This window comes from Thunnus maccoyii, chromosome 22 (genome assembly GCF_910596095.1).
Source record: "Thunnus maccoyii chromosome 22, fThuMac1.1, whole genome shotgun sequence".
NCBI lineage: Eukaryota > Metazoa > Chordata > Actinopteri > Scombriformes > Scombridae > Thunnus > Thunnus maccoyii.
The window spans coordinates 69757-85160 of NC_056554.1; the positions used below are offsets into that span (position 1 = coordinate 69757).

The 15404-nt window shown below is 36.8% G+C and overlaps 1 protein-coding gene across 5 annotated transcripts in view; it reads left to right on the forward strand.

Moving 5' to 3' along the window:
• The window catches only part of senp3b (SUMO specific peptidase 3b), a 34360-nt gene that overhangs the window by 16327 nt on the left and 2629 nt on the right, over positions 1-15404 (forward strand). For all 5 annotated transcript variants that reach the window (XM_042400723.1, XM_042400724.1, XM_042400722.1 and 2 more), the window contains 6 exons: positions 1345-1492; positions 3799-3846; positions 7094-7171; positions 8311-8448; positions 13146-13229; positions 13448-13498. In XM_042400723.1, the coding sequence (XP_042256657.1) occupies positions 1345-1492; positions 3799-3846; positions 7094-7171; positions 8311-8448; positions 13146-13229; positions 13448-13498 (547 nt within the window). The remainder of the gene's footprint in view (positions 1-1344; positions 1493-3798; positions 3847-7093; positions 7172-8310; positions 8449-13145; positions 13230-13447; positions 13499-15404) is intronic.

A 15404-nucleotide genomic window follows, 5' to 3' on the forward strand; every position in this document is an offset into this window, starting at 1 on the left:
CTGGTGCCAGTACTTCTAAGTTATTGGACATTCCCATAGTTTATGTGTAAGGTTCCTTGCAACATGGTTACATCTCCAACAGTGATCTATCTTTAAGGTTGAATCTGTATATACTCGATTGGGTCTTTTCCTTTTTTTTCTTTTTTAAATAAGAGTAATAATGGCGAGTAAATAAGTGTAAAAGTAACAAAATAATTTACCAACAGTCTTAGTCTTGATGTCTTCCAGTTTTTATATTTCTGTAGTGGATGTTTCAATCTGTACAATATGTTCAATGAGTGTTGTAAGATTCAAGAATCATACTTATTATGTGTTACAGTATGAAAATATGCTCAGCTTGGGGCTATTCAATATGAGTAAACAGCCTCTCACATGCTACCTATGGATGAAGGCAGCTCTTTCCTCAAAATGTAGAAATCAGATTTGAAAAGCTGAAAGCATTCTCTATCTATATTAAGGCTGCACCCTAAAAGTTGCTGAGTCGACGCATCATTCGATAAGCCCCTAGGTCCACTCGCATTTTGTCAGTCAAATAGCTGCCCTTTTTTTTTTTTAAGCCACATCATTATACACAGAGTAATGAAGGGTGACAGCATGACAGGTGGTAAACTTTTACAGATTCTTGTCTCTAAATGACCAAAATACATAACTGTGATGGAAACAGAGAGGAATGATGGTAGGACAGCGTGATGCAGAGCAACTGTGTTTCCTGTTCCAAGCTCTCAGTTCTCAGCTGCGGTGTTTAGTGCAGCAAAGCTGATGTTTAGCGCTCGAATTTTCAGCAGCTGGCAGGAGAGACACTGTGCTGTGCTTGGATTTTAAAACCAAACTAATTCTAGGACGTACTCTCTGTGTAGAAATCTGACATGTATGAAAACATGTATATGTTATATACAGATGTATAAAACAAAAAACAAAAAAAACGTCTTACGATGGTAATAATGAGACCAACAGACCCTTGCTCTATTTTCAATTTTCATTTGCAGATTCATGGAGAAAAGAGGGGATGAGCATCCCTCGTGATCACTAATCAAGGCTTCAACAGCAAAATAAGTTTTAAAATCCATCAGTGATGTGATTCTCTCTTTCTTGCTCTCTCTCGCTCAGACTCTCTCTTACTCCTTGCTCACCCTCATGCACCAGTCAAACCATGCCAAATATCTCGTGAGCAGTGTCTCTTTCTGTAAATGTCACTTCTGAAATCATCTTTAAGGAACATTATGAAGTCATGAAGTCATCAGTGTCTGAATGACAAAAAGCCATCACATTTAACAGATAAATGAAGCCTGCAGTGGTATGTATTCCATGTCTGAAAAGGGCTCATGTGTTTTTGTTCTTCATTAGGAAAGCAGTGGTCCAGCACCTAATACAGTCCTTTCAGCGTTCATCAGGATCAGCTCTGGCTAAAACATTCAGAGTCAACTACAAACGCCATGTTCTGACCATGGATGACCTGGGCACTCTGTATGGACAGAACTGGCTCAACGATCAGGTACATCAGTACACAATCTCAATATTGTGGGCTTAACACTTTGATGAAGAATGCTGCTAATTACCACCATGGTTGCAGAACTTTGCATTGTTAAATAATGCAGATGATTTGCATAGAATGAATATACTGCCACCTACTGTTGAAAAAGTGTCTTAGTGGGGATTCAGATTAAAAAAAAACCCTGTATTAAAACAGAGCAGAGGGCTTTGTTGTTGAGAGTGTGTTGTTTAAAGCACTGATGAGAAGGTGAAATACAATCCAGGACGTCCAGGAATAGATTTATGTGTTTAAAGGCTTACCAGATGTTTGTAATTTCATAGTTCTCAGTTTATAATTTTATAATACTCAGAGACAGGCCTTTACAAATCAGTAGAAACACTGCATTCCTGTTACAAAGTAATCCACCGGGATAGCTGAATAGTATTGAAAAGCTAATATTACAAAAGTAATATTACCCCCTGGAATCTTACCTCATATTTGTAAGACAGCCACGCTTTGCACTGAGCTAACATGTCACACAGCAAACAGTAAGCAAGATCAGATTTCCATATTTAGACTTTTCTTTTCATAGGAAATAAGGCTTGCAGCCCTGACATTCTAATAATATTAAAGGGATCTGGAGTCGCATTGAATGATGGTACATTGAACTAGTCTGTATGATTTAAAATAAAGGAGCTGTCACAATTTATCTATCACCATCATGAGCTCAGATAACATTGGGCTCTATGAGACCGTTAGACAGCACTCTGCCTTTTTGGATGATTTATTCAAAAACTGAGTCCTATTTCAATAGAAGTAACATTGAATGAGAGAGGACAAATTTGTCTACATCCAGATGTAGAAATTGTGCTTGTAGAGTGGAAGCTGTGGGAGTAAAATCATAATGTCTTGAAGATCTTTGATAAAATGTTTATGCCTGAGCCTACAGTGCATGATGTCATGAGTGACTCACTCACTCACTCTGGGTCTGAACATTCTGCACAATACACACAAATGTAATAATCTGAGAAAGGCTGAAAATTTCATGAAAGTTAAACTGTGATTTTGTAAAAAATATGAATGATATGAAAATGTTGAATCAATGTGATTAAGTCCCAAGACTTGTTACCCATTTAAAGAAGTTTCTACATGAATGTATGAATGTATAAATGATTTGTAAGATGTTGAAGATGAGTGGGTTTGAATGTTTTTCAAATAGACTTCCATTATAACTAAGGTTCAAACAAATTAAAATATTTTGAAAAGTTTCAATGGGATTCGAAAACTGAATAATACCTTTAATGTATGAAAGATGTGGCACATCTCGACGTTGAGTGAAGTTTGTAGCGTAAAGTATGAATGAATAGTAAGAGTTGAAAATGCATGAAAAAGTGTAAAAATTGGTAAATTTTAACATTCCGTCCATTCATTTGAATGGAGCGGAAAAACGCTTTCCAGCATTCACATCAGTAGAAGAATGTAGAATAACATATGTTGTGCTTCCAGCATTCACACAATAAAAGGTGAAGATAACAAGTGTGAGAGCTGTGTTCCAGCCATGACATGACAGGAAGTGATGAGGAAAAGTGCAGCCCAGCTTCATTTACCACCAAAATAGCCTATAATAATCAATGAAGTTGTGAAAATATTATTCTGCTATTTTTGCTGAATCATAAAGTTTCCTTGCGACCCAGTAGTAAATATTCCGAGGCCCCATAGTGGCCCACGGACCAGGTTTTGGTCATTCCTGAGATATACCCAAATGTATGATTTTGAATACAGTCAAAAACATACCTTTTTCTATTAAACTCACACAGAGATGCTCTATTACCATGATGTATTGTAGTGCACAACATGCACCTCGGTCTCTCTCCTGTGCATGCTGTCTCGCTCTTTCTCGTGTACGGTGTTTTGCTCGCTCTTTGTCTTGTGTGCGCGCTCTCTCTCTCTCGATACCAAGGCATATTGGCCCGAGTTGGAAGGATAAATGAAAGAGATCATGCTTGAACCAAAATGTGTGTGCGAATTGCGAAGAAACCCCGAAGTGACAAGTGATGGGCTTCAGCAGCAGTTTCTTTTTTTTCATGCTAAGATGAATGCAATTATAAGACTTCTTACCAAGCTCCAGCAAAATTTATCAAAATGGATTCAGCCCCTAGAAATTCAGGAAAGAATCTAAGATGGCAGAGATGATCTTTTGACAAATTGAGTAAATGGGTTAAATACCACCTTGTTTGATCACTGCTCACTGATCAGATCTGTTATTGTGTCCTTTTTCAAGATGTTTCTCTACATTTGGCATCTTCCTTTGTTTCTATTTTATTCAGGTTATGAACATGTATGGTGACCTAGTCATGGACTCTGTACCAGAAAAGGTAAGGCAATAAAAGCAAAATAACAATGGCGCACTTAAGGGCTTTCCACTGATTTTTACACATGTGTTTCAGGTAACTCATCATGTAGTACTACTCAGTGAGAACAGTTGTTAAATGTCTTTGGAGGCTCTGAGGCAAGCTGTAATATAACCCTAATGATGTCATCTAGTTTATCTCAGCTTGAATTAGGGACATAAAATTTTAAGGGGATGCTTAATTAAATTAAATAAATAAATTAATTAATTAATTAATTAATATATATCAGGGACAACTCACATTAATTAATTTACAACATGTAAATGTGTCAGATTTAGCCAAAAGGCTAATTTTCATCTGCAGTCCTTGTGCAAGTTGATGTTATAAAGTCTAAAGAATGAGCTGTGTTATTGGAAATGCAGATCCAGCATTTCTGGAGCTTGACCCATACTAGCAACTAAAAATCAGGATATCTCAGCCTCTGCAGCAGTGACTTTGATCATTCTTCTTTAAATCTCTCTACTGTAAGTTCCCCTTGTTTTATTTAATTGCAATACTAAATTGCTCGAGCAGTCCATTTTTACATGTTTGACCTGGTTCTCCACAGACAGTAGAACAGGAGATGTGGAGTGTCCGCTGTCATGATGATCAGCTTAATATTTTGTCATATATGGTACAATCTTATTTTTTGATCTTGTGCCTGGAGTAACCTAATGTTGGTAGAGCAGATAGCTGAAGTTCTAATGTGTGTGAGATGCAGTTGGGTGACTTGGATTTGTGCAGTTTGGGGCTGGACTACTCTTTTATTTCCATTTTGAAGACTGTGCTTTAGTTTAGTTGAGATGAACAACAATTCACCAGAAGTGGTCATATGGTTACAGGAAACAGTCAAGCGTTTCAGTTTATGTACTGGTTGCTGGTGCCTCAGTCTAAAATTGATATTAACAACCAAAAAGGTAAAGGGAAATAAAACTAGTATAACCACATAATTGCCGGGTGGAAGTGAGTTAAATACTTGCATGGCAAAGTACCTGAAAAATAAATCTTTATGTGCTTTTAAGTGAATGACAATGGAAAGGCCATTAACCACAGATAACAGGTCTCAGGTACTTATGATTTCGCTAGTATTAAACCCTAAAAGCTGAAGATTTCTGCCAAAGGGGTGGAAATCATTAAATGCAAAAATAACATTTCCTAGTCACCATAAATCAGTCAACAACCAAATACAAATTTCAGTTTCAGTGTATTAAGCCCAAAGTAGTGAATCCATGCAACAATCATTAACCAGAGCCTTTTTGAGTTGTAGTTCAGTTACTTACAGTACCAGACAGTTCTATTCTGAACAAAAATCCACAACCGATGCATCACAAGTTCCGTTTTTTTAATTTATTTGTTCCAAAGGCCAATGCCAAAAAAATCCCACTTGATGCCCAGAGATAACCAAAGGGTCTAAAGGCAAACATGATGGTCAGACTACTAAGGGTAACTAATGGTAAACAAGCTAACAACCTACTCGGGGCAAGGCACCTGGTAACAAACTAATTTTGCAGTTATGCTCCATTAATGAACCAAACTCCTAACTTTGTATTTTTTTTTCTCTAACCACTTACTCTGTACATGCTACCATATCTCTCCCTGTTGCTCTCTCCTTTGTTTATGCAGGCCCCCAGGGATACGGCCTGATAGCATTTCATATCCCATCATTGGCTGAAAGATTAATAAGCTTATTACAACTGGTTAAACTTGAGAGTATTTACCTTTTATATATATTTAACTTTATTACCCAAAGTAAATAAATACATGGCCTTAAACCACAGTAAATTGTCTTTGTTTGATTAATTTTTCAGATTACCGATTACATTGCTTTATCATTTTACAAATATCTGTTAAACAACTACTCAAGAATGTTTTCCTTTTATTGTTACCTGACTGTAATGTTTGACCTTCACTGTGCAGAATGCTGTACAGCACCAGTCAAAAGTTTGGACACACCTTCTTGTTCGAGAGAATGGGGTGGTGTGTCCAAACTTTTGACTGTTACTGTACGTTTGTGCATAATTGCAGACACGAGATAAGTGTTTTCAAATCAATCCGCCAAAAGAGGAAAGTTTCTTTGTGCTCACCGAAAAGTCTAGTCTAAGGTGTGTACATACACAATGGACTTCTTCAGTGAAGTAGGAGACATCTTGTAGCAGTTAATTTTTTTTAATTAAAAATATTTACATATTCATAGATTCTGGATTTTTAATGAGGAAGGAAGAGATGTAATTTAAAGAATTTTTAAGCACTTAAGTGAACTTTTTTGTGGAAAACCAGTATCAAAGACATTATTATTCCAAGCAGAGTTTTTCTTTATATGCTATATATATGAACACGTATGGAGTGGATCTTTAATAAAAAAGCTACCATAATAAGTTATGTAAGGTATTGTTTAAGGCATGTTAAGGGTTTTTGCTGCTTTTAATACATAACAGTGGAACACAGTTAATTGTATAAAACATTTTGATGATTATATTTTGATAATTTTATGAAATTTTTTGCATCCAATATTGGAAAAATATTCATATTAATGTCATGATTGATGTCAAATGTATCGCTCAGGGACAATGTGCATTTATTCACTTTACTACTTCTTCTTTGAAGTATTAAATTTGATGTCAACAAGTGTGCAGATTGAAGTTTCGAAGATTTTGCTAGCCTACTTGCGAATTTACTACCAATATTTTGGTGGAGGTAAGACTGTCAGGTCACCACAGTGTTAAAATAACACAAAACTTCTAACAGTTGCTGATTGTTCAGCCATCTGGTCAAGATTATAAGATTTTATGTTCTTAGTGGACTGCTCTCTGAATGTTGTTATTGATGGATTTAACACTGATTAAGTTTTGGAGAGTGTTTGTACTTTCATCTGCTTCTCTGAAGACAGTTATTTATTTATGAAGTAGCTGTTTGTTTTTTTCTTTCTGACCATTACAAGCTGTGTTTTATCAGTGGGGAGAGGTTTGAAGAGACAGTAAACGGTAACACAGTTTGTGACTTATACTTTGTTAAACGCTTCTGGTAAAAGTAATACATCAAGTTTCAGTTCTTCAAACATTGTTCACCTTTTTACTTTTTTATTGCGAAAGTCCTACTATTAGACGTTTGTCAGCTGTGCAAGAGTTCATGAGGTGTTTTATCACATTATAAAGAGAACGTTCACAGCATAAGCCTTTTTGACAACTCTTATGTCTTCTACCATTATTTTTAATTTTCTCCCTCTCTTCCTCAGGTTCACTTTTTCAACAGCTTCTTTTATGATAAGCTAAGGACAAAAGGCTATGAAGGAGTCAAACGGTGGACGAAAAATGTAAGTGGGTGTCCCATTCTTTGAACTGTTTTTCAGTGACAACGTTGAGCAGGATTTTCAAGACTGCCCTACATAAGGTTTTTATGTAAATCTTTTCATTTTATACTATTAAATGGGGCTACAAAAGAAGAATGCCCCATCCCTACCAACGGAGACCTCTTATTTTCTAAATCTTTCTTAGATTTGTCTGGTATCAGTTGATAGTTGTTAGCCTTTTGCAGTCCAGGCATTATAGTCAATGTCATTGTTCGTATGTTGTCTATACGTCCTTTTCTATTCATATAATCAAGACAAAGGGATAGTCATAGGGTTGTAGCTCGACTGTTCTGTTGTTGCTTCTCATGCCAATATCAATGAATGATCACTAATTAGCTGCTCCGCCCATGACCACCAGGCTCTACAATAAGTTGCAAAGTTGGCAGATGTCATAACTGGTGGCAAACTTCCTTGCCATAGAGGATATTCACAATTTTCATTGCCTTGGCAAGACACGTAAGATCACCAAGGACCATAGCCACCCAACACACCATGCTACCTTCTGGCAAGCAGTACAGGAGACTCAATGACAGTTTCTTTCACCAGGCTATCAGGCTACTTAACTGTAAAAACCTGAAATATGCAGCCCACTGCACATGTTACTTAATGTTCATGCTGCTACTAGAGAAACTAAGATCTCTTGCCCTTGCACTCATGCCCTGCACTATTGTGATAACTGCTTACATCTATTACACATTCCATCACTCATCTTTGCATTATTTGTATTACTGCTTTAATTTATATATACTCCATACTCATAGCAAAGCATTTAATAACTCTGCTCAAACACCCACTATTTATATATACACTGGTTCTATTGTAAATTCCTTGTCTATAGTAGTTTTTCTGTCTTTCTTTAACTTATTGTTGTGTATAATTACTTTGGCCTGCAGTACTGTCCCTGAGTCTCTATCCTAAGTATTTCATAGTACAGATGACTGCGTATTTTGTGCAAACAACAAATAAAGTGTAACTTGAACTTGAATTACATCTATTAAAACTGCTAGGTGGAACATTGCTGCCTTCACTCACTCTATTATCTCATATTATTATTTCCTTTTACTACTTTGTCCCCTCCTCTCTTCTTGTCATACTTCTATCAGGTTGACATCTTTCAGAAGGATCTGTTGTTGATCCCCATCCATCTGGAGGTCCACTGGTCGCTGGTCAGTGTTGACATTCCTCGCCGAGCCATTACATACTTTGACTCCCAGCGGACCCTCAACAGACGCTGCCCAAAGGTAAGACTGGACAGTAACATTAAGTCCTTATACTAGTAGATTATTTTTGAAAAAATATTGGAAAGCCCTTAGAGACTCTCAGTGATTGGACTATTGAAATATGAATTACAACCAAGGTGTCCCTTAATCTCCGCCACTGCTGCTGGTTGGTGTGAAATGCATTTTGGGATACTTAGCTTGGGCCAACCAATGGTGTAGCTTCATCACCCAGTAAGGGAGTCACTCAGTCAGTCAGTAAGTGGTAGACAATTGCGTTTATAACTGTTGTTGCAGTCCAGCAAAAAATATACTGTACTACTGCAAGATTGAAGAGAGGGAGAGACAGCCATGTCTTTTTCCAGAATGAGTTGGACCACCAGTTTATCACAAAAGTAAAACCACAAGCTGTTAAAATGTCTAGGCTACATGCAAAAAATCAAGATTGTTTTTTTATTTTTATTTTTTATTTTATTTATTTTGTTTTTAAAACAAAATAGCAGAAACACAACAACAAATGAGAGGAAGCAAATTGTGCAGGTGAGATTTAGAAAACCCCCAGAGGCTTATAGAAGGAATCTCACCTCAGTACGCATTATAAGCAAATACAAAAGTCATGTAATCCACAAAAATAAGCAAACAACCAACCATAGGATGAAAAAGCAAACATAAAATAGTTAGCATAAATAAAACAACGACTTCTAATGTGTGTGTTTTGGCATGTGTGTGAGCATGCATGTGAATGTGTGCACACGCATACTGAAGCACACGTATGTTGAGTCAACTCCTCATGAAAGAGAGAAAGGCCAATTATAGTCAGATATGATCAGTTTGAATAGTTAAGTTTAATTCATCAGACAGGTCCTAAGCTTATATTTGAAATTCTTTAGAGTAGTATGAAGTAGACTGAAATGCGATTTGAATATAACTGTTCCATAGCTGCCCCCCTATCTAATAGAGAATTGACAGAGCCCAGTATGGAACATTGAGAGGTGTAACCATTTGGCATGTCTCATATTATAGTTGTGTACATCACCATTGGGCTGTAAAAATGCTTTACAAGGCAAGGGAAGCGACGCAGGCTGAATCAGGCAAAATCTTGAAAACAAAAACAAGTTTTGTATTTGTTTATGTTAAAAATTGATAGGATCTTGAGCTGATTGAAGAGAGCGGCTGAGTAGTCAGTGCTTCTGCTAAATGTGGCAATTCTGCAAAACTTTTTTTGCAAAATATAAAGCTTATGAAGGTATGTGGGATAAGTAGATCCCCAAATGATATTGCAATATATGATGTACAGATAAATTAGGTTATAATGAAGAGTTAATAAACACCAAACACCAAACAAAACAAATATGAATCTTCCAGCTTCGAGTTTCATCATTCAGGACTCCAAGGAAACTTGTGGATGAGACCTGGGTAATTGGGTTTGTTTTTTTTTTTTAATTTCCAATGGAGAGACATGAGTTATATTTACAATTTTTTGATGTGAATATGATAAAATTTGATTTTTTGACATTGATAGATAATTTGTTTAATTTGAACCATTTGGAAATATTTCCTAGATCCGAATTAGCTCTAGCCATTAGTACAGAGAAATTAATATGTGAGAGAAATAAATTGCCAAAAAGTACTGGGAGCAAGAAGGACAATGCTGCAGCCAGGTCATTAATATAAATAATAAATAAGAGTGATCCTGAATAGATCCCTGTGTGACCCCACATGTTAAATTGGCTGATTACTATCCATTAATGATAACAAACTGTTATGAATATAATTGTAAAGCCATTTATAAGTGATTCCAGTAAAACCATAGTGTAACAGTTTTTGGAGTAAAATGTCATGATTAACTGTCAAAAACAGATAAGTCAAATATTCCTAAAGCATATTCATTGTTATTCAAAGCAGTATGAATTTTGTCAACCAGTTGAAGCACAGCCATTTCTGTAGAATATTTTTTTTTCCCTAAATCCATTTTGGATCCAAATAGCGTGGTAATTGTTAAATGAACTTTGGTCTCCAGATTCAAACACAGGAACTACTTAAGCAATTTTAAGGTCATTAGGTATTATTGCCCGCTTAGTTCAACACTCAAAATTGGGATGGCCGGTTTCAATGTCATAAATATAGACCATATTCAGTGTCCCATTTTAAATCCCTAAAAATGAATCCCTTTAACTACTGTTGGTGAATGATCAAAAAGAGGGAGAAAGCTGTGTGTCCCACACATTCTCATCTTAAACTCTGTTTTTTGCATGCAGCCGATTTGTTTTTATGTACATGGACCTGTGTATAAACAAAGCCGGAAATGTCTTTGTAATGGCGAGACAGCACGGTGCTCTGAGCGTCAGCCCATTAAACCTCCATTAACCTCCCCATGGTCCCCATACCTGAGGTCCATCACTTCTGTTAGCATTCTGTTTTTTAAAGTTTTGTTTTTTTTCTAGATTTGCATGGTCACATTTCTGTGCTTGAGAGTTCTTATAATATTTTTGTCATGTAAAAAAATAGCTAAATATTTGTTCTTGTAGTGTGTTAGGTGTGAAAGAAACACTATGGTAAATTTAAACAAAATACTAAAAATATAACCTGGTTGACTGTGCAGGTGATGTTAGTCTGTTGGAAAAGCTAACATTTATATTAGCCCTATAAAATCATGTGAAACAGATTGTCAGTATAATATATCGACACAAATGTTGTTAGCGACAGTATTTGATTTCAGTGACTTATGTGTGCCTAAACTCATACTGCCTTCAAAACCTGTACACAATATAGAAATTAGAAAACATTATGTTTCTGTATTTTCTAACTCCTTCTCACTCAGGACAAAAATGTAACAAACATACAATAACCACATACGACAATCTGATTTTGTAGCCTATTTGGTTATATCATTTTGTGGCAGACAAGGAAGTGAATAACCTCACATATGGGGACCCTGCTCTTTTCCAATTGGCTCGCAGACCTGGAGTCCCTAGACGTGAGGTCTGCAGTTGGACCCTTCTCTGATGAACAGCAGCATAAAATTGTGAAAATTCCACGGAGTTATCGTCTGGCAGCTGTCTGGTTTAGTTTAGCTATCTGAGGCTCATGCAGATGCTAAAGGATTATTTACTGTTGAAGGCTACAGCACTTTTGATTAAGGAAAAAAGAGTCACATTGGTTTGTTAGATGGCCAACACATCTTATCTAATGTATGTCCTTTAATGAAGCCTAGAAGTTGTACAGTATTATTTGTTGTTTGGATTTTTGTGGGGCTAATCCTTGAATGAAAGATGGTAGTGGTAGCTCTGCAGTTTTAAATTAAGTCATTATTTTGTGTCATTTCATTTATAATTCAAGGCTTGGTGTTCACTTAATCTGTTCTTTAAATTCCAAATAATGTACTCTGATTTTCCGTTAAACACGTCAGTGGTAAAAAAAAAAAAAAAAAAACGGTATGGGAAAATGTTCACATATTTCATAAATATTTTATCATTATTTCTCCTCAAAGTGGGTCCATGAGAATGTGAAATCTTAATAAATCTAACTTATATATAACTAACTAATGTGCGTGGAAACAAAGAATAATGTAGTAGAACAAATCACTGGCCCTGTTTACACCTGGTATTAACATGCATCTTGAGTGATCCGATCACAAGTGGACAGCTCTAAGTATGTCTGTTCACCTGGCATTAACATGTGTCTCCACATGAGTCTTGAGTGACCAGTTGTGATTGGATCTCACATCCCCACTCTATATACAAATAAACACATACATCATTTCCATTTGCAAAGACCAAATGCGTTGTTGTTTTTATTCGGCGGGAGGACCAGGGGTCCTTGTACCCTCCGTCCTAAGCTGTGTTCAACTTGTTTGATAACAGGATAAACAAATATACAATGCATTGTGTGCCCCCTCATGAAAATCAAATGCCCGTCCTTGATTTGCTCTAGTGCCGGGTCTGACCATAATAAATATAGAGTTAAGTGCAGCGATCCCCTTGCAGCTGTGTCTCCCCATTAAGAGAGAGAGAGAGAGATGCTGTGCGCATTTACGCATTAGGCACAGCAGCGTAACTTCATTGATTATTTAAGTCTCCTGAAACGCTGACAGGATCGGTCAGGATCTAATTGTAATTAATGCGCTTGTTTGTGTTCCAAAAAGTCAGCTGTACACACACATTTGAGGTTCATACAGTGAAATTGTTTGGAGTAAAGCAGCCTCCTGATAAATCCTGAGCTCCATTATGACGAAAACAGGTTAGGGGAACAGGAAAAAATGTGAATTGGCTTTGGGGTTTTTTGGGGGGGGGGGGGGAAATTCACATAAAAAACGGAAAAACTAAGTAATGCATGTCTTTATCTTGTTATCAAACTAGTTGAACACAGCTTTGGACAGAGGGTGCATGGACCAGGAGGCAGCAATGCAATTTTCGTGCCTAGTCTGCCAGAAAACAGAGGACATCAGTTGAATAGGCTGTCCTTCAATGTGGCCCAGGACACATTGCATTCACACTGCTAAATGAATTTGGCCACATGCAGGGCAGACCACCTTCAAATGTGGTCTGAGCGATCGGATCTCAATGTGTCTTGGGTGCATTCACACCTCTATCTGTCAACTTGTGATCAGATCACCCAGGATACATTTTAATGCAAGGTGTAAACTGAGGAGGCTGTGACTTGTGTTGTTTTGCTTTATCTCTGTATTCTTTCATTGAATCTTGTGTTGTTTTTGCTTCCAGCACATTTTTAAGTATCTGCAAGCGGAGGCCATCAAAAAAGACCAACAAGACTTTTTGACGGGATGGAAAGGCTTTTTCAAAATGGTGAGATGCTTTGTTTTTTGTTTTGTTTTTTCAACTTTGACACAGATTAAGGTTACTAATTTCACAAAGCCTTCTAAAGGTTAAAATAAAACTTTAACGATCACTGGGGGGAAAATGGGTTGTTGATTCTGCAAGTCACACATGCATAACTTTGTCTATGATGTGCATTTCAACAGTTGTACTACTATTGCTAATAGATTGTGGATTGTGTGTTGCAGAATGTGGGTCGTCAAAACAACGACAGTGACTGTGGGGCCTTTGTGCTACAGGTGAGTTTCTCATGTGTTGAGAATGTGAAACAAATGTGAAATCTTGACTTATCATTTTTGCCATACATTGATATTAATATGGCCACACAATTAATAGTATTAATATCTCAATCTTGATTCAGGCCTTTATGAGCTAATTTTTATATGACTATGATTCTGAATTGCATCACACCTTTTACATCAAACTAAGAACTCCCAATTTCTCCCTAAGCTGCATTAACAAATGACAAGTGTCAATTACTCCAGGTGATAAACTTTTCACAGGAAAAGGGGGGCAGGACATCAATGTAAATATAACTAACAAGGGAGAGACACTGGAGTACAATATGGTGAAGAGAAAAGCTTCATCGAAACAATAAAAATATGTCAGAATACTGGAAGCCCAGTGAATGTGAGGAAGAACATATGTATTCATCAACCTCAACAAAAACACTGTTGCTGTACTGTAAAAACTGTGGAACCAGATTAAAAGATGACGACTGTCAAAAGCATATACATCACTCTGCAAGCTTTTAAATTAAAAAGAACAAACAACAAACAAACAAATTTGGAGAACAAACTTCTGAAATGTTGCCAAAAAATCAATAGGCTATCAAGACCAGGAAAACATTCCTCCCAAGTAAGCTGAAGATCCTGTCACCACTGCAAAATGAGATTAATGCTTTTAGACAAATACTACTCAGTGTCTTCTGCAATTGTTGTTCATGTTGTGCAACATGCTTTACTGTTACACACTAACTGTTGAGCAACAATCAAGGCAGAAATGCAAAAAAAAAAAGAATGATAGAAAGAGTGGTAGTTCATTTAAGAAAGGCTTTCATCCATTGCAAAGAAGAAATGATTAAAGTTAGGAAACTGCAGGGAAACAGTTAAAATATTGATATTTATTGACATTTGTTGGAGTTAATGACAACACCAACAACACAACTACAACCAAATTTAGTCCTGAATTCCAGCTGACAATGTACTGTATATGTATAAAATATACATATTAAATACTAAGGACCTGAATTGGTCTCTGGTGTAGGGCTGAGTAACATGGCAAGACATTGTAGCACAGTATTTTTTTCATATGACAAGTATCGATTATATAGAAGTCAATTTCTTTTGAGCTTAATGAACCTTAATATTAAAACTCCATATTACTAGATTCAGAACCAGAAAAATCCAAAGAATTATATTAGCAGAAAACGGAATATATCAGTCAGGAGCTAGAGTTAATGTTCACATCAAACATCAGAATAGGGAAAAAAATTTGATCTTTGTCAGGGTCATCCCTGATGACGGCCACGAGTCAAAACACGTTGGTCTCACAATAAAGTTGTTCTATATATTACAAGTGTTGCTGGAGGTTTGACCTCTTTGGACTTTTTCCCTTCTCCATGCACCTTGGAAGTAGGTTAAGTTGTGCCAGAAACCCCTACTCTGCATCTTAGTGACTTTGACCGTGGCATGATTGTTGGTGCCAGACGGACTGGTCTGGGTATTTGTGAAACTGCTGATCTCCTTGGATTTTCACACACAGTCTCTAGAGTTGACTCAGAATGGTGCAAAAAACAATAAAAACATCCAGTGAGTGGCAGTTCTGCAGATGGAAATGCCTTGTTGATGAGAGAGATCAAAGGAGAATGGCCAGACTGGTTGGAGCTGATAGAAAGGCTAAGGTAACTTAGATAACGCTTGGAATTTTGAGGCAGATGGGCTACACCAGCAGAAGACCATGACAGGTTCCACTCCTTTCAGCCAAGAACAGCAATCTGAGGCTGCAGTGGGCACATGCTCACCAAAACTGGACAATTAAAGACTGAAAAATTGTAACCTGGTTTGATGCATCTCCATTTCTGCTGTGGCATGCAGATGGTAGGGTCAGAATTAGGCGTCAATAGCATGAATCCATGAACCCACT